This window comes from Anabrus simplex, chromosome 10, assembly GCF_040414725.1.
Source record: "Anabrus simplex isolate iqAnaSimp1 chromosome 10, ASM4041472v1, whole genome shotgun sequence".
Classification (NCBI taxonomy): domain Eukaryota; kingdom Metazoa; phylum Arthropoda; class Insecta; order Orthoptera; family Tettigoniidae; genus Anabrus; species Anabrus simplex.
This window is the reverse complement of record NC_090274.1, coordinates 4,514,101-4,540,296: the sequence shown is the minus strand read 5'-3', so window position 1 is coordinate 4,540,296 and position 26,196 is coordinate 4,514,101. Positions and strand designations below refer to the sequence as shown.

The 26,196-nt window shown below is 39.8% G+C and overlaps 1 protein-coding gene across 6 annotated transcripts in view; it reads left to right on the top strand.

Annotated features, from left to right (window-relative positions):
- The window catches only part of Ars2 (arsenic resistance protein 2), a 223,893-nt gene that overhangs the window by 22,249 nt on the left and 175,448 nt on the right, over positions 1-26,196 (top strand). For 5 of the 6 annotated variants that reach the window (XM_067155113.2, XM_067155109.2, XM_067155108.2 and 2 more), the window contains exon 4: positions 14,898-15,032. The exons of the other annotated variant lie outside the window; for it this stretch is intronic. In XM_067155113.2, the coding sequence (XP_067011214.1) occupies positions 14,898-15,032 (135 nt within the window). The remainder of the gene's footprint in view (positions 1-14,897; positions 15,033-26,196) is intronic. 6 annotated transcript variants of the gene reach the window in all.

Below are 26,196 nucleotides of genomic sequence, written 5' to 3'. Positions count from 1 at the left end.
CTGAAAGACTATCGTAATGATGAAGTCAGATGTCTTATGTGCTCTGTATAGAGACAGGAGCACTTCACCAAGCAAGAACAAAAATCCCATACACCTAAACAGACTGGGTTAAGTACTGCATAAATGAACAAAATGTTTGAATTCATTTTATTCACATACACGTTGTTAAAATGTTTCTGCTGGGGGCAAGGAAGGAGAACATGTTAAACGAGAAAATGCACTATTGTATACCCGATTATAACTACTCGGGGATATGGACACAGTTGATCCCCCTCCAACATGTATGCATTTTTCAACCTGACGAAAGCTGTATTTTTATCATTTCTGAACAGTAAGGGGAGAGTATTAAAAGGTGTGAATAACTCAAGCGAACAAATATGCAAACGTCTGTACTGGGGCTCATAAAAGTATTAGCACATTTTTCCAGGTCTTACTCTTTCTAAAAATAAGTCGTTATTGTTGAGCAGCCTTGTGTTTCGGACCAGTGGGTTGTTGAACAATTTCCGGTCACACTCTTTAGCCATGAATTACGACTGGCCACCATCTTCAATGCGACAGCACTCCAGGATTTAAATCTAAGAATTTCATTTTTGTCCGTATTGAACTGAGAATGGAAGATAGGAAACTTAAAAGGGTCCACCTTTTCAATACAATAAATGTTATAGTTTATTTACAACATATATTTACACTTGGAACTAGTTTCGACGCTGTTTGGCGTCATCTTCAGCCAATTCAGTTTCCTATCTTCCAGCACTCCAGGAATACCTGCCGTGGGTGCGGACAGACTCGAATCGAAGGTGCGAGTTTTAACGTTCGCGCCTGCCTGCCCACATCTGAAGAATTTCAATTTTCTCTTCATTAGTCAGTGATATTTTTATTCCATATCCATAACTGGGTACCACCAAGCTACTCAAATTCTCTGAATGATGTTCCTAATCAGTAAGTTGGCTATCACATGAGAAATGTTGTGAACAGTGAGTTTTTCATTCGTTGGCTTGCCCAGCTTATTTGCTGACTCTTAGCTCACTTTATCCATGCAAGACATGAGATGCTCGTACCTTATGACAGATGTTGCATCCTGCATCCACACATTTCTGACATCGTTTTAGGAAACTGATTCACACGCATAAGTTTGTCTTGAGTAATTGAGGCTCTTTGTCTCTGGATATGTTCTTTCAGTTAGTCAGTTTTAAGCTTTTTCGAAGCCCACCATGCTGAGCTCTTCAAAACCCCAGCTTCTTGTTCAAGTTGTCTTAGCGATTTTCTAAGTGTATGTTCTAAACTTTCTGCGATTTCATATACTTTTCATTCGTTAAGTACACGACTTTTAACACTTTGCTTCTTATCGAGTAAAGAACAAGTTCCTCTCAATTTGTTTCTGCACGGTCTCTATGTAGAGGACGTACACCTGGAAATTGTGTTACAAATCGCCTAGCGACTTCCCTACAAGACTATTTTCACGTCATATTGTACACAGTGTACACTTGTGGAGGCATTATGAGAATTATACCTTGAAGTAACACTTCACAACTCGAGAACAGTTGGAGCGACAGATCAGTGCTTAATACACGGACCTGAAGTGCGAACATTTCCGTGCTGTCGCTGCGCTGTGTAACGGGTCAGGGGGAGGCAGATAAGGTGGGCACGCCTGCCGGTCAAGCGATGACAGAAACTCACTGTATTTACTCTTGAAAATTGGTAATGTAAAGGAGACACGTTTATAGTACTGTGACATTTATGGTTTTCAATGTTAATCAGCTTACCACAGTGTCTTGTGATACTGTGGTTCATCATTTCTCCACTAGAATGCATGCAGTTAGTGTAGAAGGTTTTTTTGTAAATTATCTAGCAACCAGCCGTTGCCGCCCGGTTGGACTGGCCGAGTTCTTCATAAACACCAGTTGCAATTAATGTGTCAATCTTTGATATATCCAAGTACCATTTTAACACTGCAGCTATAATGGACACTCTTTAAAAGTTGATACTTTCCATCTGTTTTCCTCCTGTCATTCTGTATTATTAAGTTACTCTGGTGCTTAGTATGTGTGTAAATCATGACTTTCAGAGAAACATAACATGGATGTGGTAAATCCTCTTGTCTTTTGTGTGTGGTGACTGTGGTGTGAATGGGATTTCTTTGCAGGACACCAAAGCTTCTCGATCTCTTGTTCCTCCTGTGTAACATCTATGGTTGGAAGTCTGAAGGTCTGGAATTTGGTTCTTTATGTTATTGCTTGGTTCGCAGAGTAGAAGGAATGTCTTGTTTGTGGAAAGAGGCACATTACTCAGGAGGACACCTAACTGGCACTGGGTATCACAATCGCAAGTGAAAATTATGGTTGAATAATTTTAAGTCTTGTATGTCCTTCCAGAGTTACAGTACGTAGATCTTTGTATGTGTTAATGACAGTACCTATTCTAGCTATGAATGAAACTATTTTTTGAATAACTGAAATATGGTTTTGAGATGTTTCAATTTCATTGTAATATGTTACAGACATACACATCACACACTATTTGCACCAGTCAGTTTTGAAATTGTTTGCCGTTAGCATGCAGGTGGGCTTGGAGTCTCTTTGGCTGTTCATCTATTGCAGAATGGGCAGTAACAATCAGGGAATCTGCCACTAAGGAACACTTCCAAACTTTCAAGCATAGGGTGCATCTTTTCCTGCAGACCATTCCCTTTAGAACTGGCCGGGGCTACTAGAAGGCTACTCAGGAGATGAAGTCTGGTTCACTGACCTGATACCACTGCTCAGTCATCCCTGCTTCGTGAGCTGGTAGAACCTTGCTGCAAGGTCCAGGCCTTATTTCCTTAAACATGGTGTGGCTCAAGTACTTCACATACATTCTGGCACTTGCTTTTTCACAAAAGTGAAGTGTGGTGGGGCCCGCCTAGCTCACCTCCCTCGAAACTATGACTGAGAAGGGGGGCACTCCTCTGGACCTTACAAACTCTCTTATGAGGTTCTTGAGAACTTACCGGATATAACTGTCGTTCTGGTGGTTAAGCTCTCTTCAATGATGAAGACTTTCTTGTTGGTGAAGAGAATTCTCTGATGCCCATCACTCTGCTACTTCACCCGTGGTGTCAGGAAATGTCCGGTACTCCTCCAAGCATCATCATTGTTTCCCGGGTGTGGTGTACTGTACAAGCGCTCACCATCTTCTGTTCCAGTACATCCTCCCATTTGTGTCCTCTCTCCTCCACATCTCATCTTACAGTCTCTATCCAGCATTTTCTTGGTCTTCCCTGTGGTCTTCTGCCTATGAGATTAAGGTCAAAATATTTTCTGGTAGTTCTTTCCCTGTTCATTCTCATTATGTGCCCATACCACTGAAGTCAGCATTTCTTTATGACACTGGTAGTAAGATACCAGCTACTTTCCACTCGCTTCATTTCTGATCTTGTCCTTTCTGGTAGTTTGGTTCATGGTTCTAATGAATCTCATTTCAGTTGCTTGGATTCTACTGAAGTCTTTGTTTACCTCTAAGCCCAGAATCGAAAAGTACCTTGGAAGATTGTGGTGAGATGTTGAGCTTGAATTTATTTTGATAATGTGGTATCACTGTTCTCATGACTACCGAGCTCGATAGCTGCAGTCGCTTAAGTGCGTCCAGTATTCGGGAGATAGTAGGTTCGAACCCCACTGTCGGCAGCCCTGAAAATGGTTTTCGGTGGTTTCCCATTTTCACACCAGGCAAATGTTGGGGCTGTACCTTAATTAAGGCCACGGCTGCTTCTTTCCCACTCCTAGCCCTTTCCTGTCCCATCGTCGCCATAAGACGTATCTATGTCGGTGCGACGTAAAGCAACTAGCAAAAAGAAAAGAAAAAAAAGTTCTCATGACTTTCAGGTCAACCAACCCTTTACGCTGCCTGTCTCAGTCTGGTATATAAACCATTTATGCTGATTTTCAGTTGTTTCAGGGTTTGGAAACCCAGTAGGCAACTTGTGAAGCCTGTTCAAGGCACTATGCTTAAGCCAAGAAGATTCACTGTTGAGCACATGATGGTCAGGATTAACCTTCAGCACAAGGGTTGCTTACTACATGAAGACTAAAGTTTGTGTCAGTATTTATGGGTAGACTAGGTTCAATCTCCTGTTGTGTTTCTGTGTGGGATATGGTCTGACATCTATTCATTCCAGGAAAGCACACATTCAAAGTTGTAGCAACTCCTGGACTGTCAGTTCATGTCTGGAATAGCAAACTAAATGCTTCTGAATGGAAAGCCACTCATCTTCTGGTTGCACCCTCAGTAGATTCTGTACTCATTGCAGGTCGAACAAAGAAAGGCGAAGAGAAATCCACTTCTTTGCCAAAAGTGGGGCTTCGAGGTGTTTGCTTTATGACTTGCTGCATAGAGTAATAGTGAAATATACCTATGAAATGTGCATATCCAGACTGAGTGGCTCAGATGGTAGAGTATTGTTAATGAGACATAAAACCACTAACATTATTATTCAAAACTGGTATGGCACCAATCCTGTAACCCCCTGTGGGAGGGGGACACAAACGAAGAATGCGCCCATGGTATCCCCTGCCTGTCGTAAGAGCAACTACAAGCGGTGATCAAGGGATGATTAAGAACCATGAGACTACTTGTGATTAGTACCATCACGCAGGGAACACCATGGGTCACCTTTACTTGCGAGTAGTACCAGTATGTTAAGTACACAATAGGTTTCTAATTAGTAGCAGCAGGGAGGGGTTCACTGTGGGTTTACAGTAAGCGTGATTAGTGCCATTGTGTGAGAAACACTACAGGCTTATGTTGCCTGTGATTAGTACACCTAGGTGAGGTACACCATGGGTTTGCGTTGGCTATGAGTGGCGCCATTATGCGAGAAACACCATAGGTCTGCGTTACTTGTGCGTGTACATTACTTGCGAGTTGTACCATAATGTGTGGAACACAGTGAGTCTTCGCTACTGTTGATTAGTACTGCAACTTTACTAGCTGTAAGTACCATTCTGAGGGGCTGATGACCCGGATTTCAGAGCCCTGTGGACAACAAGAATCATCGATTCAGGATTGTGCTTCAGAAACAGTCTCTTGGTCAGTAACACTAGGTTTTAAGATAGCTTCTGGGGCGGATCCACTGATTGTTCTTAATCATTGTTGATTGTCGTCCTTTTGATTTCTAGTCAGTGGATTGATGTTGGAATCATTTTTAACTTTCAGTATTGTGAGTTTTATCTGCTGATTATTTTAAATTCATAGTCATTCATTCATAATCACATTTTGAATTCTGGTCAGTGGATAAATTTCACTCTTCTAAATTCTCATATTTTGCCTCATTTCGTACCATTAGGGGCCGATGACATAGGTGTTAGGCCCATTTACAACGATCACCATCACCACCTATCCTGTAACCTTGGCGGTGCTGTGCCAATGGACACTACATTCAGACAGTCCTCGAGGATGTCGAACACACTTAGTGATTTGGCTACACGGTTTGGGTCATGTTGTGAACTGGTGTTCGCACCCCACTATCGGCAGCCCAGTGTTTTCCTGTTCTTATCCCGGGTAAATGCTGCGACTGTACCTCAAGCCCACGGTTGTTTCTTCCCCGTCATAGGCCTAAGTCACCATAAGTCCTGTCTCTGGCGGTGCAACATATAACAAATATAAAAAAATGTTGCCCACATTCAATAAACAGCTCTTGAAGATCCCAAAGTGTTTGTCTTGAATGTCACTGTTATATCGTGAAGTCGAAATCAAACCCACAACCTCCGGATCCCACTGGTGTACAGTTGTCCATTTTTGTTTTGTACTTAACATCTCTCCAAGGGCAGTTTGAAGGAGACCATAAAATCGTGGTAGCCAAATTAAGACTTGCTAAGATAACAAAGTTAATAGAAGAAAGGGATAGAAAAATGAAGGGATGGAAGTTAAAAGAGAAAGAAATAAGGGAAAAGTTTCAAGAGAATCTGAAGAAAGAAATTCCCAAAGATGACATGAACAGTGTGGAAGAGGAATGGACGTTTCAAAAATTATTTTGTAAACTGTTCAGTAAACACCTATCACAGAGGAAAAAGGAAAAGGAGACTCCTTGGTGCAACAGCAGGGTAAAGGAAGCAGTTAATGAGAAACAAATGGCTTGGAGGAAGTGGTTAAACAGCAATAGTACAGAGAATTGGCAGAAATATAAAGAAGCCAAAAAGGTATATAAGAAAATAGTACAAGAAGAGAAGTGGAAGAGCTGGGAAAGTTTCACAGAAACTTTACAGGAGGATATAAAGGGAAGTAAAAATGTTTTGTATGATTTGGTGAAGAATAGTTTACAAAATAGGAAAGATAGAAAATTTGTAGAATCTGAAACAGGGCAGATACTGACACAAAGAGATGACCTAAAAATATGGGAAGAATACTTCTCAGAATTGCTAAATATTAAATTCAGTGAACTGGTAGATGAGAAAGGGAAAGAAGAAGAACCTGAACATGAGATGTCGTTAAAAATGGAGGGAGTCGTACAGAAGATGAAGAGCGGTAAAGCAGCAGGAGTGGATGAGGTAACTATGGAAATTATAAAAGCAGCAGACCAGTAGAGCTACAATGGCTGTATAGATTATTTAGAATAATCTGGAAGAAGAAAGAGAACCCAGAAGAGTGGGGAAAGGGTTTAATTATGCCAATATTTAAAAAAGGTGATGTAAAGGAATGTAATAACTACAGAGGGATCACCCTTATTGCCCATGTAGCTAAGATATTTGAGAGAGTATTGGAAGGAAGACTGAGGAGGAAGCTAGAAGGAGAAATGGAAGAACAGTATGGTTTTAGGAAAGAAAGATCGTTTGACCTGATCTGTACATTAAGACATATGATGAAGACATGGGAGTTTGGAAATGTCATAGTTATGACATTTATTGACATTGAGAAAGCCCAGACAGTTGGTATGGGACACATTAAGGAAAAAACAAGTTAATAGAGTGGAAGTGCAAATAATAAAAGCTATGTACAAAAATTGTGTTAGTAGTGTGAAGACTAGTATAGGAAAAACAACACGGTTTGAAGTTGAAACTGGTCTCCGACAGGGAAGTGAACTCTCCCCCTTACTATTCATCATAGTCAGGGATGAAATTCATAAGAACATTAAACAGAGATTGGGAAGACAGGCAACAAAAGCCATGTTGTTTGTAGATAATATTGTGATATGGGGTGAGGATGAAACGGAAGTGCAAAAACAAGTAGATGTATTTGGGATGAAAGTAAGCACAGAGAAAAGTAAAACAATAGTGATGACAAGGGGAAGGAAGGAAGAGGAAAGATAAAACTGAATGGTAAAATTCTGGAAGTGGTTAAAAGTTTCAAGTACTTGGGGAGTGTTATCAGAATACAAAACAAGCAAACAGCTTCTACCAGAGTGTTCGGGGTATTTTGTGAAACCAGGATGTCCCGAAGAAACGTAAGAAAGTATTATATTCAACCTATTATGAACCCATACTAACCTATGCAGCTCAATCGTGGACTACAACAAAACGAGAGGGGAGTAGAATACAGGCAGCGGAGATGAAATTCCTAAGAGGTATCAGGCGCAAGACCAGAAAGGATAGAATTAGAAATGAAGAGATAAGGAAAAGGACAGGAATCTTGAAACTCCAAGACAGGATAGAAACAAAGCTAAAGTGGTATGGGCATATGATGAGAATGGGAGAAGAGAGAGTGCCAGTAAAAGAGAAGTTAAGAGGAAAGAGACCACAAGGAAGACCCCAAAATAGGTGGACAGATTCAGTGTGGGAGTGCATAGAGAAGAGGGGAGGAAAACCAGGATGTACTTATAAAAGGAGAAAAGTAGTGGAGAGACGGGCAGCGATGGAGGTTCTTGATTCACAACCTGACCCTGGAAACAGGAAATGATGATGATGGCTTAACATCTCTTATGTACTATGTAACTATAACACAACCTTTAAGGTTATAAATTTTATTATTGGTTCCATGTTGAATTAAGATTACATATAATTTTACAAAGTGTATTCTACCTACTCAGTACTGTACAATAATTGCAATGTCTATAAATACAATACAATATGTTATCAAGGGACTAGTTTTGACCCTGTGTGGGTCATCATCAGCCTCTGTTAGTCAGCCCAGAGGCTGGTTGGATCCTCAAATAGCACCACCAAAGGTTATGCAGTTATAAGGAAACCCCAAAAACCAATGTTAGCACCAAAATGAGGCGTACTAGGCAAGATGAGGAGTGAGGTAGTTTGCCATTGCTTTCCTCACTGGGTCAGAAAGTACTACTGCAGCACGACTGACCCTATGAGCAGCACCTTTCATAACACTCAGATGCACTAGGTCATGCTCTGAATGTCATTACTCAGCAGTATCCATACCCCAGCAACTTCCATATTGTCACAGTCACGGATGTTGACTGGGACTTCGGTGGAAGCTACACTTTACTCTGGCCTGTGCCAAGAGATGGATGCTAAAGTATTGTATCCATCAAGAAATGACAGCAGGCAGATTGTACTGATCAATGACAAATAAAATTTCAGGTTTACATACGTTGCAATTAGACTATATGAATATTATCACAACGATTTTCTATAATGATTAAAATGTTGCCCTTTTTTAGTGAATACTCTAAAACTGCACATTAAAAGTATAAGATGCCAGTTTGAATACGAAGTCCAGATGCTGCTATTGAATTCTATATTTCAAGTGCATCTTCAGGTAGAAAATTGAATGTTGAATGTTGGCGCAGAGGGTTTCTGCTTACGGTCCAATATTTTTGATACAGAAATTAAATGTAGGCAAAACCATGCGACTTCTTATAATGGATTCTTCCTGTGATAGGAGGAGAATTCCCAATCCAAGCTGGAACCAATAGCACCTGATGATGAAAAAATTAGAATTAACGCAAGATTTTTTAAAGAAAGGAATGGCGAAAAACGAAGAAAATGGATCAATGCTCACCTTGCACGCAATGTGAACGACTTGACCGGTAATGTGCAACTAGAGTAATGGGAATAGGAAGGGAGGAAAGCTGGTGAAGGGAGGAGCAACCCAGTGAAGCGGGTGGCGTTCGAAGGGAGGGACGGGGAGTTGGGAGGTGGCTTAAGGCGGAAGGGTGGGGGAATGATGATTGTATCGACGGAGGAACTTTAACTAACTTGGGGCCTGTACTACGACTCAGGTAAACAGCCATATACGTAGGCTGCAGTTTTGCAAACTAGAAGTTAATTAATTTGTTGTGTATTACCAACGGATTTTAACAACGGTATTGTAATGTGGAAGATGTAGTAACATTTTTATTGGGTTGGTAATAAGGTTACTGGAAATATAGTGAAATTTAGCGTGGTGGTATACGTGTTCCCTGGTGTTTTCGTTTTTTTAGCTCTATTCCTTTTGAAATTGTATTACTAGAATCCAAGATCAGAATCTTATTAAGCTATAATATGGAAGTTCAGGTCTAAAACAGAATTAGGACTGGAATATACACATATGAAGGAATGTTAAAATTAATTAACTGTATAACGAAACTGAAACTGTTATAGAAAATAAAAAGACTGAAAATGTAACCTGGATGCGATTCAGGTTATGTATTATTTTTTCTCTAGTACTATTTACGAGGATGCGCATTACGGAGAAAGTAAAGTTTATATTCGTAATTAACGCCACTGATGCATCGTAGGATCATTAATTTTATTATGAATTCAATTTATTGTTTATCTATTGAATAAGTAGTTTTTCTTTTCAATACAATGTGAGAATAGTAACTGGCAAGCATTTATCTCACTTTAGCGTAAATACTTTTGTAGCAATTTGTTATGAAGTAAAGGAAATATAACCTCTTTAACATCCTCATTCGACGGACGAATCGCCATGAACAATGTCGTATACCTTTACTCCATATGTGCGTCGCAGATGGATTTGGAATAGAACCCACGCTTTTGACACACATTTTAATGATTAGGAAATGTGTACTATCACCCCTAGTACCCTACCGAATAACATTTAGAAGGTAAAAAAAAAAATGTTCGACTCATGGGACTTTTTGTTCAGATTATTTTCAATGATGGGAATTAACTTGGAAATTTGAATGCTGGGGTACATGTTTATAATATCAAAAGTGGAGAGAATAATCTGGTTGCATGCTGAACTTATTTAGTTTATCTATTAATTCAAATGTGTTTTTAATGGACTTCTTAAATGAAAATTGGTAGTTATTCCTTAAGAACCTTTGGATAAATTGTGATATTTTGTCCAATGGACTTGGTCTATAATTAATGATTGGACGAATGGGAACACCAGTCTTATGTATCTTCGGGAGAGCTCGGGCAGTAGGAAGACCCGGGTTCATACTTATAAGTTGACTTTTCTCTTGTTCGGTAAGCAGAAAGGAAGTGTTTTTAAGGCTTGTTTGAAGAGTCTTTGAACTTTTTGCGTTGGATCTTTTTTAATTATGGAAAAGGAACTATCTATAAAGAAATCAGTTGTTTTACTGATATATTCATTTTTATCAATAATTACTGTTGTGTTGCCTTTGTCGGCTTTGGTCACAATTAGATCGTTGTCTTTTATTTTCTTTTTTAGGACATGTAGAAGTTTTTGCTCCGCTATTATTTTCTTGTTACTTATGTTGCCAGAAAGGTTGGGTGAGTTATTACAAGAAAGGATATGGTTGAGCTTCTTTTTTACCTCAATTCTTAATTCATCTTGTGTATCTAGTGGGATTTTTGTGATAGCTAGCTCTGATTCTGTGATCATTGTGGTAGTTGAACTAAGTGTATTCGAATTGGGCCAGTTATGGTTTGAGTTTTGATAGTTTGTAACGTGATCCGCTGTTTCTTTTTGTTGTTTATATGTATATTACCGCACCACATACACAGTTCACTCTTTCAATTTTTATTTCCACAATGTAACTTAGGACATCAGCAAATCAAAAGTGTATCTTATTTAGGCTGATGATGACCCACATAGGGTCAAAACTAGTCCCTTGATAACATATTGTAATGTATTTATAGACATTACAATGATTGTACAATATTGAGTATGTGGAATAAACTTTGTAAAATTATAGATAACACAACCTAATAGGTTGAGAGTCGATTTAGAGTACAAATGCGGTGGTGAAAAATCATTATTCATCAATTAATGCGATCGTTTGTGAGATTGGTCTGAGGAGCTATTCTTGTCATTGTGGGCTTCTAGAGAGTCTTGAAAATCTGTACATAAGATGTAGGCTGTCGGCATAAATTCAACCTGCAAAACCAATTGTCAGACTCGGGCAAACTGCTTTCCTCGTATTCAAGAAACAAATTGTGCTTTGTTAAACCTGTTTCTGTTCCCTCCTTGGTAGTAATGATACCCCCAGTTAGCACAACTTTCTACTTGCTCAATCTCGTGGTTTTTTTTTTTGATACATAACTCTTGCCGTTTAGAATTTAGTAGTTCCTTATTGGCTACGTACATTAGCTTGTTTTATTTGTCAAATATTTCACCTGTGCTATGATTTGTTTTCCATGACCTCTTTGTCATGGAGATGGGACAAGGAAGTTGTCATCAGGTCCTGTTTTGCTGTCACTAGAACAAGTATCGAACACACAGTAGCACAGGACATTTCCACCACTGGACTCTCTTCCTTGCCATGGATATGCCTTCTGCTTTGATTTTGTTTCCAAGGATTTCTTGGGCTGTATCTGTATGTTGGGCCTTACAGTTTTCACTCCAGGGCTTGACTGGCGACATTTTCATTGTGCTGCAACACGTGCCGGATTCACCTCCACTGTCAATTGGGAATTGGTTTATCATATTACACAGCTCTTGTGAGACTTCTTGGTCCACCATTTCCTTGGGATATTCTTTGCACACTTATGAACATATGCCTGTAGGATCTAGTCATTTGTTTTAACGTCTTCCATGTTTCACTGCCGTATAGTTGGATGGTCTCCCCATTACTGTTAAAGGTGCACAGTTTTGTGTCAGTGTGGAGTGCCACCACTGGTCGTGTCGTGTTGAACCCCCAACACTGCAGACTATCGCATGACATTTAAGTTTCCATTAAAGCAAACTGTGGTGGAGCATAGGTATGGGAATTCTGTCCCAGTCCTCCATCCAAGCTTTCCATAGACCTTCCAATGTGCACAGATGAGCCTGTGCTTCATCTGTTGTGACGACTGTCTTCCATTTTAATCCTGCCTGGTGCATTTCACTGTGCGTGCATACAAGAAGCAAGTGGAGAAAAGACCCATAACATTCCCTTCCCAAATGGTTGATTTTTGACATTTCACAATACTGACACACCTTCAAGGTCAGAGATGACACTGCTTACAACAGGTGGTCCATAGGTCCAAACGGTCACTCACCATGTGGCAGTAGCATTATGTAGTCGGTTGGATATAAACCGAACAACAGTATGATACTTTTTAATAGTTTCTTGGATTTTTATGGCAACAATAAATTTATTCACCCATGTAAACACACAGTTTCTAAGGATTGATAAACATCTACTGCTGGGCTGAGTGGCTCGGACAGTAAAAATTATGATAAAAGCTCATTCCCGGTTCAACCCAGTGGTAAAATACACCATCAAGTTTACATTTCCTGGCACGTAAAATAATTCTTACAGGTTAAACATTTTGCACCTCATTATCCTTGAAAACCATAGAAGCAGTAACAACAAAAAGAGTAATTATTATTTGAAACATATGTTGAAATTCTCGTTTCTCTGCCTTAGGTGCTGTTGGGTAAGTACTAACGTGCTCTCTGCTTGGAGATAATGTACCCTCGACACCTTCTTTCATCATATTAACATGCTTCTGAGCTTCTCCATTTTTTTTGTTGACTTTTTGAACTGGTTTGAGGGGGATATGGTCATGTCGGCAACATTACTACATAGCATCATGCAGACTAGGTTTCTCTGCTGGCAAGGCCATGCCAGTTCCAGGCTATCACCAAAGACGTGGTGGGTTTTATACTTCTAAATCCTGCCTCGAGCAAGGTTGTAACATTATTAGCAGTGCAATATTTTTAAGTAAATTTAAGAAACGTGAAACAGTGTGTCATAGTCCCTCAGGTATGCATGCGCATTAACAAGCTGTCGTAGATGGGAAAAGTGGCAAGTGAATGTAGTCGTTCTCCTGCAGCGGTTAGCTGTCGGCGTGCGTCCTTTGGAAGCATAAGCGCTACCCAATAAAACTAATCAGCAGATGGCAGTCAGCGGAGTGAGTCGTTTTTGACAGTTCTTTCTGCTGGTCAGTGGTAGAGTTCAAACCCAGCAGAGTTAGGTAGATTAACATCTCTGTTGACACATTTGATGTTTGCCCAACAAAATCAAATAAAACACAGCCATATAGAGATCAGTTTCTCTGCCATCTGCTGGGGTAAAACAGAATGTTAGGATTGACATGCTGGCTGTGTAAAGGGTTCTAAATCAAAATGTCTATATGTTAGCTGGGGCCATAGACTTCCTGGGTCTACATGTTGCGAGGATCTTGCAAGAGGAGTTAGAGAAGGAATTGTGGGTTTCTTGACCTTTCTTGTGTTACAAGTCTTTCAAGAATTTTCTGTAGTTCAAATGTTTTCACATTGATAATGAACTGAAAGCTGGTGTTGAAGTAATTTAGGCAGCAACCTTCATCTTTCTTTTTGGATGGTATTCAACATTCCGTGGGTTGCCTGTTGGAATATACAGCTCGAGGTTTTCTTCTATGATAGTATTTTTTTTTTAAATTATTCGCGAGACGTAAGACCTGTAGCTTTGATCCTTTTTAAAAGAACAGATCTATGACTCAAGCCACGATAGCTCAGTAAGAGGATCTGACACATCCGAACGCTGTGGGTTTGGATTCCACTGGTGTCCGGCTGGCCATTTTGTTCTATTCTTAACATCTGTCATATGTAATATCTAATATCTTAAAGTTTACTTCAGATAACTGTTCCTGTTTGTAAGCTAAGGAAAGACTTATACAAGTAACAAATCAAGTCATTGATAGGAAGATAGGAAATAGTAGGATAAACAGAGCGACACCATTGGAAGAGGGTTCCTTTTCTGTCTGTTCTCTGATTTTTGGTCTTTTGTCATCTATATTCTTTATTATCTTTTTGTTTCTTCCCTTTTCCAATGTTTTTCCAGCTCTTTTCTTACTCCACATTTCTCACATCAAGTATGAAGATCTTCCAAGATAACCCCTGAAGTGTTGATGCCTGCCCTCGTGATGAAGCTGGGAGGTAGAAATGATCTCAGAAGAAAAGGTTGGGATTGACGAGAGAGCCTGTTGGTTTGAAGATTGTCCTTTTCTGTTTTCACATTAGTTCTTTCTCCTTTTCTGTTGCTCCCTCTTCCAATGCTGTCATTGTGTTTATCCTTTTGTGTGTTCATATTCCTATATTTCTGTACATGACTTGTCTGTTTACTTTGTAATTTCTTTGTATCAGTTTATATTATGAATGAGTCCTGGTGCATTTTAATTTAACACACCTCTTACACACTGCACATTTTCTCCATTAGTCTTATCAGAGTGTGACAATCAACAAGAAAACAGCAGCTGTACAATCTTCCCTGTTCTGGTAATAAATATGGTTGGAGTGGTATGTTCTAAATGTGAACTATATAATGTTTGGTAAATATTAAGCGAATGGTGTAAGCAGGAAATTGAATATAACATACATAATGGTCAGACTTCTTGTTATCGGTGAAAATCCATAACAAGTATTGGGTGGGGGCTTCTTCGCCCCCTTGCCGGAGTTGTCTGTTTGTGTGTCCTCCTGTTGTGTGAACATGTGCTTTGGTAAGTCATTGTTTCTATTCTAGAATTTCACTGACGTCATTGTTCTGCTTTTCATCACTTGTTCTATCTTCTTTGATTATGTGCATGGTGTTTTTCGTGTGTCATCTCGCTCTCGGGAACTTTTCTCGTAACGGGCAGGGGGTCTCTGTGCAGGGAGGACCGTCGAGGTGCGGCCGGGTACAGCCACGAGGGGGCTGCCGGCTCGAGCTACGGCAACTACGGAGGCTCTTGGGGTCACGAGAACTATAACTCCCAGCACGCTTACGGGAACCATACCAATAGCCAAAGGTAACCAGCGGGCGATGTGCATGCATGGTGTTGGTGGCTTAGCAGCTTACTTCCTCTGTTTACTCCTTCTCTACCTTTCGTGGCTGTATAGTTTCCGTGAATGCATGCTTCACGCTGAGGAGCCATCATCCTTCTGGCCTTGTCCTTCCCGTTTGTCTCCTCTATATGTTGTGTTAGAAGTAGTAGTGTTGGTTTTGTAATGTCTGTGAGATGTCTTTCCAAAGGTTACTGAATTTTTGAATTTGAATTTATTGGTTACAGTTTGCCAGTGAGGCTCATAGCGATGTAGCGTCTACATTGAGGAAGGTATACTGTAGAATCATTTCAGAACCAAGTAAAATGTTAAAGATATACTAATTTAATACAAGAATATCATCTGGCTCCAGTTGGGTCAGGATGTTAATGGCACCTTTCCATTATCCTCCATCTGACCACCATTGCTGCTCCTCAGCTAAGTTCCAGTGCAGCTTCCTTCTTATTCTGGTCTTCTTGTCCAACCACACCTTAGTCTTGCCACCTCTCATTTTCCTTCCTTTAAATCTAAATCTCCATTGTCCTCTTTGATGTCCTTACATGCTCAAATATTATCGGTTTATTTCTCTCTATTCTGTCTGAAAACTTTTCTACTCAGGCTTCCTTCCTCACATCCTCATTTCATGTCACTTGCTTGGATTTTACTTTCCTGTCCTTTTTTCACTTTCTAGATACCTGCTCCATATGTCATTATAGGACCATAATACACCGTATACACCACCTCTTTACACTTCCTCCTTCCAGGTAAAGTTCCTTTGGTGTAATTTTCCTGTTGTATCTGTCTTAATGATCTCCATGCCCAATCCAACATTGGTTTGCTTCTCAAGTACTTGGAACAAAGTTTCTAGGCCTTGTCCCTTAATCTTACAGTATCTTGCACTTCTCTTTTTTCTGTGATCAACCACATTGTCTTGCTTTTCTCCCCGCTTATTTTATTAAATTACCAGAGTATCCGCTCAGCTCGTCCAAGTTGACCTTGTTCGTTCTTTCTATTTGCTCCCTACACCATAATGTCCATCTACAAAAAAGGATACAGGCAGGAGACTCCCAATTTTCCACTGCTTTCCCCGCCTCGTGATAATCCCATTATTTCTCATGATTTTAGCTAATTATTGCTGAACAACAAACATTAGTTTTAATATCCTGTATGTCAATGGCCAGAATTCCTTCACTCATTTGGCCTCTTATCGTATAATTCCGAATACCACCCGCCACTGAATAAGACCCACAGCCTAAATTTGAAACGGCAAAATATGGGGGGGAAAATATTAAATAACTTACATACCTATTTAATTTTCTTCAAATGTACCACAAATACAAATTCAAACAGCTTACAATTAATAAAATCATCACAAAAATCGTAAATAAAATCGGTCCAGTACTCGGATCATTCACAATTCACCGTCGTCATCTGAAGTTTCACCGTAGGAACTTTTGTCGCTGGCATCTTTCCGCAAATAGCCGTCCTCACTACTGTCCAGAGGAATTGAAATCCCACATTTCTTAAAGCTTTTGGACACTATATCGTTGGGAATGCGTGCCCATGTGGTCTTGATCCAGCTGCGTATTAGTCCCACTTCAGGCCTCTTTACTTGTCCGGTTGGTGTTAATGCGTGTTTACCATCAGACATCCATTTGGTGTACAACTGTTTCATCGCAGTTTTGTAAGGCCTCTTCACGCACACGTCCAACGGCTGTAGAATAGAAGTGAGTACTCCGGGAATTATCGCAAGATCGGTTTTTCCTTTCCTCATCATATCTTTTACGGCATCAATTGTATGTTCTCGGTAACTGTCCAACACAAGCATGTTTTGTTTTTGTAACAAAGCTCCCAGGCTACTCTGCCAAATGCACTTCACCCAGTCCTCAACTAACGCACTGTCCATCCAGCCAGACTCGTGTTCTAACAATAACACCGGACGGCAAGTTTCCTTTCGGAAGCGTTTTCCTTTTCAGAACCACATATGGAGGGCATTTGGATCCATCCGCTCATACGCACAACATTACCGTGCATCGTTTGATTTTCATTATCACCTGTTCTGATGGTTACACTCTTAGAACCCTTTGTATCCACTGTATTTTCCAACGGCATTTCAAAATAGACAGGTGTCTGGTCAGCAATCCCAATTTCTGACAGCAAATAAGAATTTTGCTTCCTCAAATAAATGATGTGACACTGAAAGGCCGTTAATTTTTCTTCATACGCCCCAGGGAGACATTGTGAAATAGACGAACGTCTCTGAATGCACAATCCCTTTCTCTGATAAGTTTCTGATCCATCCACGGCTTGCTGTAAAACCCTGTGTTTTGAGTTTTTATGAGATCTCTAGTACTTTCAATTGACACATTTCATTAGAAACACCCTATCCTAACTCACATTTTTCTATCACAAATTTGTGGAGTCGTTCTTCAATTTCTGGAAACACTGCACTCCGCCCGCAGAACGCTCTGCGATCACCGTTACTTTTTAGAAGTTTTCCCTTCTTCCGCCAATGACGAATACACAATTCATCAATTTCGTACTTTCTGCCAATGCCACGATTTCCGAATATTTCAGCTTCGCTTACAACTTTAAGTTTCTCACGCACAGTAAATGACCACAGACGCAGTTTTGAATCCATCGCTTACAATCGAGACAGCACTTTAATGGGACAGACATGGAACTCGAATGTGAGAAAATGGAAAAAAATACAGGAAAAGCTCCAGCTGTAAACCAACTGAGTGGTACAAAATTTTCTGAGATATTGAATCACATAAATTTCCCAAGGTGTAAATCACACTACTGCTGAGAACAAACAGGTACACAATTTCTTCCTAATCATGTCACTGTTCCTGTCATGTATGATTTAAAATAAGAGCAAGAACTCTGTACTTCTATCCTTGTTTACGTACAAAAAGGTGTTTTATTCAAAATTTAATTTTTGTAGAAAACCTCTGAAGAAAGACACCTGTAACACGTGTGATTTCTTGATTACGCAGATGAAAATCTTGCAAGATCTAGATGATCTCCAACAGAAACTGACTACACACGAAGGAGAAGGGGCTTGTATTGAAATGAAAAGGGACATGCGCCACGCAAGTGAGGAAGTGGATTTACCACAAATTATGTTCTTCAGTATGCAAAGAAGTCCACCTCTTCTGCAATCTGTGCCATTGTTGTGTTTTTACAAGCTTCTGTTACGGCTTTACAGCTACAGAATCCATGACGGTGCCTCAAATAAAGCATTCTGTTATTTATGGGTAGGTCAGGCCGATCGTAGTTCAGTGGATGCAGGCTCTTGTTTCCGAAGGCACATAAATGAATATATTGAGGTAGGAAAAGAATGTTCAACACCGTGGTCAGATTCTTGCAGAGGCAAAAGAACAAACATTAAGCTTGTCCTAATGTTGAAAGCCATATTGTAATTATATCCAACATTTAAAAAACCCAATAAAAATAACATTTTACTTGTTTGTGGTCATGGTTTTCTGCCTAACAATGATTTTGGAGACATAGAATATGCTTAAAAGTTGCAGTCAAGATTGTATACCCTTCAAGACTACCTTGAAGTAATGAAAAAAATGCCTCACAAAAAATAAAGGGACTGTGGTCATGATGGAAAGTCTGTCATTTGGCTCAAAACCAGGGGAATTGAGATCAATAGCAACAAACAGTGGGCAGTTACATTGAAAATATCCTTCAACAGCAATGTTGGACAAAGAGTCTCCTTACCAATGACAATTTGTTTCACTGATCGTGGGGACTCCTTTTCTCGTCTTGAACGGTTGTGGCCAAATGGCACAGCCAAATTAGAAAAATTAAAATAAGAACAATAAAATATACCCCCTTTCCAATACTTATCAGTCCTTACATTTAGGATACAAACATTACACTGGTGTTGTAAGTTGGGATATGTTTCGCTTTACTGCCGTAAGCATCCTCAGCCAAAATAAACCTTAGCCAAAAGTTTGATCAGGGCCCTGAACCTAGTGACCTTAAAGTATATGGTTCCCTAAGATCCGACGTTTACATTTGAGACAATCAATAGCCTTAAAACTAGTGTGATAACTTCTAACAATGTACGACATAGATAAAAGTAAAAACACTACAATCGTATTGACGGAGGTTAAAACATTAAACACAACATAGAGCCGATAGTGAAGTAAATAAAATCACATAGGATATCATATTGCTATCAGTCAATGAATACAAATGTTATGTACATAAAAATGATTATTCCATGTTCCTTGGGATGAAGAAGGTAATTAGAATAGTCACCAGTCAAATCTCACTCCATTGCATAGACATGAGTCAGATGAAAAAATCACATATAGTAGTTGACTAACGGAGTAGTAACACATCACAGGATTGATCACGCCTGAAACTGCGTATATGCAGAGGCAAATATCCAGTTCCATTAAACATAGGTTAAAGACAAAACCAGGTGTCCTCGAATTTCAACTGGGAGTTCAACAAATTCATAGGTGGAGAAAATAAGACTCAATGAGCGTGAATTGAAGAATCAAAAAATGAAAGAGAAAAGATGTACTCAGTGCTTTGAAAATTAGTGTCCAAAAAATGAGTCTTAAGACCGCTTACCCCTTATTTGGAAGAGCAATGACTGGTCACCTTAGCCGCTCGAGGAGGTCTGGTAATTGTCTCCCCGTTGCCACGTGTGTTGTATAGAAGTTGGCGGTGAAGTCATGGCATGAGGAGGGGATAAGGTGGAAGCTGTCATTATGACCGGAGGGATATGTAAAGGTTTATAATTGAACATTTTTGTGAAATTGATTTATATCAAAATTAGCAAGTAACTTGGGGACTTGTTCAATTATCGGGCTAGTGTTCTCCGAGACATCTTTCAAATTATTATTATTATTATTATTATTATTATTATTATTATTATTATTAAAGTGTTGATCCAAAAAAAATGTAAGTATTTTCAAATCCAGTCATTAAGCTATTTTTATTTACATATTTAATAATGTGAAAGTCCTAATCAATTGTAGATTAAAGCTGCATCCTAAACTGAGTGTCCTATTATTATTATTATTATTATTATTATTATTATTATTATTATTATTATTATTATTATTGCCAACAGGATCATAGAGCTCATAAGGACAAAGAGGGTCAAGAATCATACCAGAATATTAAGATGTAACCTTTCTAAACTCAAGCGTAGTGCCCCGAGAAACGAGCCGCTTTCCAGACCTTTTCCACAGTGGAAGTAGAAAATGCTATTAAACAACTGAAAATTGGCAAGGTCCTGACATCTATAGGCCTAATGAATTTATTAAGAACATGGGCCCACATTGTATATACTGGCACACTTCTATCTTCACTTACATACTCCAAGAGAACAGATTGCCCAGACAATTCAAACTGTCAAAAGTTATAGCCATTCTCAAACCTGAGGACAGCCCCGAAAGTTATCGACCAATAACACTGTCCAGTTGCATATTCAAGCTTCTTGTACAAATCCTCCTAACCAGAATAGCTCCGCTCATCGACGTTGTTACTCCTGAACAAGTTGGATTCTGATATGGATGCAGCTGCACCGATCAAGTTCTTGCCCTGACTACACACATCGAAGCTGGTTTTCAAGGACAACTGAAATCAACAGCTGTTTTCTTCGACTTGACAGGTGCATGTAACACTTTGGCGACAGGGACTGATCTATAAACTATTGCACGTTGTACCAAGACGAGAAGTCATGGATCTAATATCTAGCATGCTTAGTGAAAGACAGTTCGAAGTGTTTCTAGGTAACACTAGAAACCACAAACGAAAACTAATAACTGTCTACCACAGGGATCTGTTTTAGCACCATTGCTATTCAATTTGTACATTCATGATCTACCAACCACATCAACTAAGTTCATCTATGCTGATGACATCACACTGGTAACACAGAGTAATAACTTGGAAGACAGATTCTTATGGAGGACCACAATAAGATGTCAACTTTCTTTAAGACCTGGAGATTGATCTCCAGCACAACAAAAACTGAAGTCTCTTGTTTCCATCTAGCGAATCGTGCTGCAAACTACAAACTGAGAGTTCTGCTCAACGAAAGCTGAGGTACAGTCCTTTCCCAAAATATCTTGGAGTCACTTTAGATAGAACCCTGAGCTACAAAGAGCACATCACTAAGCTTTCTCGTAAAGTCGCCGCAAGAAACAACAAACTGCATAAGCTCTTTTTTTTTTTGCTAGTTGCTTTACGTCGCACCAACACAGATAGGTCTTATGGCGACAATGGGATAGGAAAGGCCTAGGAGTTGGAAGGAAGCGGCTTGGCCTTAATTAAGGTACAGCCCCAGCATTTGCCTGGTGTGAAAATGGGAAACCACGGAAAACCATCTTCAGGGCTGTCAACAGTGGGGCTCGAACCCACGATCTCCCGGATGCAAGCTCACAGCCGCGCACCTCGACTGCATAAGCTCTGTGGTACCTCCTGGGGAGCCTCTCCTGATTATCTACGTTTAACTGGCATCAGCCTTGTCTACTCTGCTGCTGCGTACTGTGCTCCTGTCTGGTTGGAAAGTGTACATGTGAAGAAGGTAGACACAGAATTGATCGATACAATGCGTTGCATTACTGGTACGATCAAATCAACTCCATGTCGCAGGTTACCTGTGCCGAGTCACATCCCTCCACTTAAGGCGGAAGCAAGCTCTACTGAGGGAAACTAAGAAAAATCTTTGCATCACCCTCTTTGCCACTGCACTGAGAATTCTGCCATCCATCACAGCAGCGACTGCAGTTAAGACGACCAGCAAGTGTCACTGCAGGGCAACTCATTGCTGATGGATTTGACCTAAATGAAAGCTGGAAGCCGGAGTGGTCAACAAAAACATTGGGAACAAGTGCCCGCCATCTTGATCCCACAAAGAAGCCAAACGGTTTTGACCTACCGAGGAACCTCTTGTGCTATATCAACAGGTTAAGGACTGGACATGGTTGTTGCAATTATTTCAGGTACAAGTGGAGTTGGATCAGTTCACCATGTGTGATTGTAACCTGGAAGAACAGACGATTGAGCACCTGGTCCAACGCTGTCCTCTTCATACGCTGACACTCCTGATGATTTGTTTGCTCTCACACCCGGTTTATCTGAATGGCTGAGAAGGATGGACTTTAAAGTTTGATTTTTGCCTTTTGTATATTTATTGTATAAATTCACCGTATGATTAAATAAATAAATCCCCAAACCTTTTCTTAGGGTCATCTTGTCTTCTAATTAGTGTACATTCTGAGAATTCTAGTTACCTAGGAATGTGCGAGTCACTGTTTACTCACAAGTTACCAAGGGATTTTCCAACCCAACTTTCATAATTTTATTTGTAACTCAGATTGTAGCTGATAAGGTTGAGGTCAGCTAGTTCAGTTAAGCTGGACTTTCATGTGCTAATTGTTGAGACAGGAATACTGTAGCATTTCAATCGCCCAGTAAACACGAATAGGAGGGACAGTGCGGTATATGAGTGGTTCAAATGTGTTCGAGCAAAGAAACTGTGAGTGAGTGGGCCAATGTTACAAGGAAAAGCACGAGAAATCCTGAATAACCTGAAAGTTGAGGTTAATTGAATAAAGAATTTGGGTGGCACACCGGGTCGAGAATATCGCTGTAAAGTAAAATGTGCTCTCACCCAGCTGAATGTAATGTATGTAAAGGCTGAAAAGCCACTTGTAACATCTCCCATGCAAATATTTGGAATAATAAAAACAATGATTTCTGCTTATATCTAAGGTAGATGTGTTTTGCCCTTAAAACATTCTCTCAATTCTTACAACCTTGTTTTAGCAAACGCCTCTCATAACTGACATTTTTCCACAGAACCAACGGAGTCCACAGAAGAGAGGATCGAATGTATTTACTAAATCTAAATAAAATACACCTTAAAATTACTATATTGAACTGAGGAACATGAACTTCATATAAAACAATTCACAAGAGATTAATCTCTAGTATTACGGAGATTGAGATGGGCTTTCTTGTTTACAATACAGAACTATGTTAATGATGGATGAGGAGTTATTCATTATTTTCAGTGCTGTTGAAAATTTGTCGGCAATACCTGTTCTACGTGTGTATGCAATGCAACCATCCATTTTATTAAGCGCCGTGTACAGTAAACAGGTTGTAACTCCGCCACTGAGTAACCTTGGCCTTTCTAAGAATTCTAAGAGTCGCATCCTTGCTATTCCGATTTAAATGACATTTCCTGCACAGCTGGGGCTCGGCAGTATATTATGATCATCCTTGCTATCGGCTCAAGAGAGACATGTTGTGATGCCATTCTGCTGATTTCAGGAAAGTTTTTATAAAGGCTAGTAGAATGTCTTTCATTCTTCACTGTTTTCCAAGAACCAGTGACTTTACTGAACAGCTGGCTGCCGCGGCTAGTGATGCATAATAAAGACGCGGATGGACGTTGATTGCCAACACCTTTTGTGGGGCGTGGTTACCGTGATAGCTGCCAGTGGCGTTCATTAGTGTTAGGTCGCGAGTGCAATTCTGAGAAAAACCCGTCGTCTTGGATTTGGAGAAATGCGGTACTAACCGGATAGTTGGTTTTCGTATCAGAAGGAAGAGATCAAGTGTAAAACCAAAACCAATGTGAACCAGGAAACAAGTACGTCATGACAAACCACTGACGTGGAGGGGCTGTTCAGCTGTGTGCCTCGGAATGTCGGCAACAACATGAGGGGTCGGTAGAAATGTAATCGTACAGGCTGCTAAATGATGGGTGCATGAGCTATCCATAAAATCGAAAGTAAATTGGTGAAATCTCTGTAAAAGGATTATCGGTACAATTATCCCTTCTATAACGATAAAATAATGTGGTCCCAGCATAAAACCCATTGATACAATGTTATTTTTTTCTCGATGCAATGATACTATCTATTACGAAAAATCTCTCTACTTTGATCCATTTTTCAGTTCCCTCCGACGAACATCCCCTCTTACTATGATGATTTAAGCACAAAAATGATCAGGATCATATGTTACTGCGTAATGAAGAACGAACTTTTCAGTTGCGTAAGCAAAGGAAGAAAGTGATTACTGTATACTGTACGGTAGCTGCTTATCTGAGGGTAGGTTTATTGTGGAACTCTAGGAATTCACCAGCTATAGAATTCCAAGAAGGTCTACAAGGAATGCATACCTTTAAGATTTAAACAGTAATACAGTAGTTGTTAGAAACCGTTGCGCTCTCATTAGTGTACTGTACTGTACATTGTCGTACATTCCAGCTACTGTTTTCATTGCCACAGTTGTGTTTTGAAGTGCTCTTTTCTGTATTGTATGTACATTACTATATTCTTTACAGCATGGCTTCACGTTCCCGGAAACAGATAAGTCTACAGCAGAAATTAACGATGATTAACTAAATAGATAGGGGAACCAAATTAAAATGAGTTAAATCCATATTTTCAATACAAATTAAATAGTGTTTATTAAATAAACATTTATGAATGTTTATACCTCATTTATTTTAATTTGGTTTAATCAAAGTTCAATACGGACCCTTTAAAATGAATTTCATTTCTCTAGATAAATGGGGGAATGAAACAGACGTAGCAAGAAAACACGGCCTTTCGCAATAGACAGTGGCTATGTTTTGGAAGAAAAGAAAAGATTCAGGAAACGTTAAAATCAAATGCTGTAAATCCTGGAAGAAAGCGCATAAAAACTGCGACTCACAGCGACGTTGATGCTGTAGTGTTGAAGTGGTTCAATGAGAAAGAGCCCTCAATGTTCCAGTTAACAGGCCACTACTTTGTGCCCAAAGTAGAAAGTTTGTTAACGTGCTGGGTGTAGACGACTTTAGAGCCAGCAATGGGTGGCTTATTAGGTTTAGAGATCGTCATGGTATAACTTTTAAATCAATTCAAGGAGAAGAGAAGTCTTCTGCGACAGGTGATGCTGATCATTGGCAAAGTAATTCAGTGAAAGAAATGGCAGAAATACACACCAGAAGATACCTATAACGTGGACGAGAATGGGTTTTTATCAACTTCTCCCTGAGAAAACCTTGTCTTTGAAAGGAGAGAAATGCTGTAGAGCCAAAAAATCCAAGCAACGTTTAACTGTTCTCCTGTGTGTTAACCAGACAGGAGCGCGCAAGCTCCAGCCATTCATAATAGGAAGAAGTCTTAAGCCTGGATGCTTCAGAAATGCTAAAAGTTTGCCAGGTAAGTCATTTTAAAGTCACTCTTTGCAAAATTACATCTGTCAAATTTTCTGAATCTCTTTTTTAATGTGTACTCTACTGTACACTGTGCCTCATTACGCGTTTTCTCATTTCAAATTTTAGTTGACTACAACGCAAACAAGAGGGCATGGATGACCGCTACTATGTTCTCAGAGTGGCTTCTGAAACTGGATGCTGAAATGAAGAAGAAAAGGAACATTGCATTCATCGTGGATAATTGTGCAGCTCACAAGCAACTACCGGTCATGCAACATGTGGAAGTCTCCTGCTTCCCGGCGAATTGTACCTCGATCCTGCAACCTTTAGATACGGAAATAATAAAGTGTCTTAAAGGGTACTACAGAACCAACTTGGGCGAGAGGATTATCACAAACTTAGAAAGAAATCTGTTAAATGCGCAACACGTTAATATAAAACAAGCCTGTGAAATGATAGCTGCAAACTGGCAACGAGTGAAACCGGAGACTGTGAGGAATTGTTGGAGAAAGGCAGGATTTCAACCTGAAGACGAGGTTGACTGCAACGATTTTGAGTATGATGCACGTGTGAACGTACTGGGTCGTGTTCTTTCTAACTACGGCGAACAGCTTGGTGAGAATGAGAATGTTCCAGCCGCGGAAGAATACCTTTCGGTTGATGACGAAATCCTTGTGTTCTCTGAACTCAAGGATGAAAAAATTTTGGAGGAAATTCAGGGAATCCAGGCGGTAGATGGAGAAGAACGATGAAACGAACCATTGCTTACTATTCCACAAGCTGTTGCATCTTGTGAAGCGCTGCAGAATTTTCTATCGAGTGTTCCATGTGTTCCAGAAAATCACTTTCTGTTAAAACTGTCAAATAGACTACCATGTCAGATTTCTTTTAAGTGAAGTAGTTTACAATAGTGATAGTGTGAATATCAGGTGCTGCAAGTGTACGAAAAT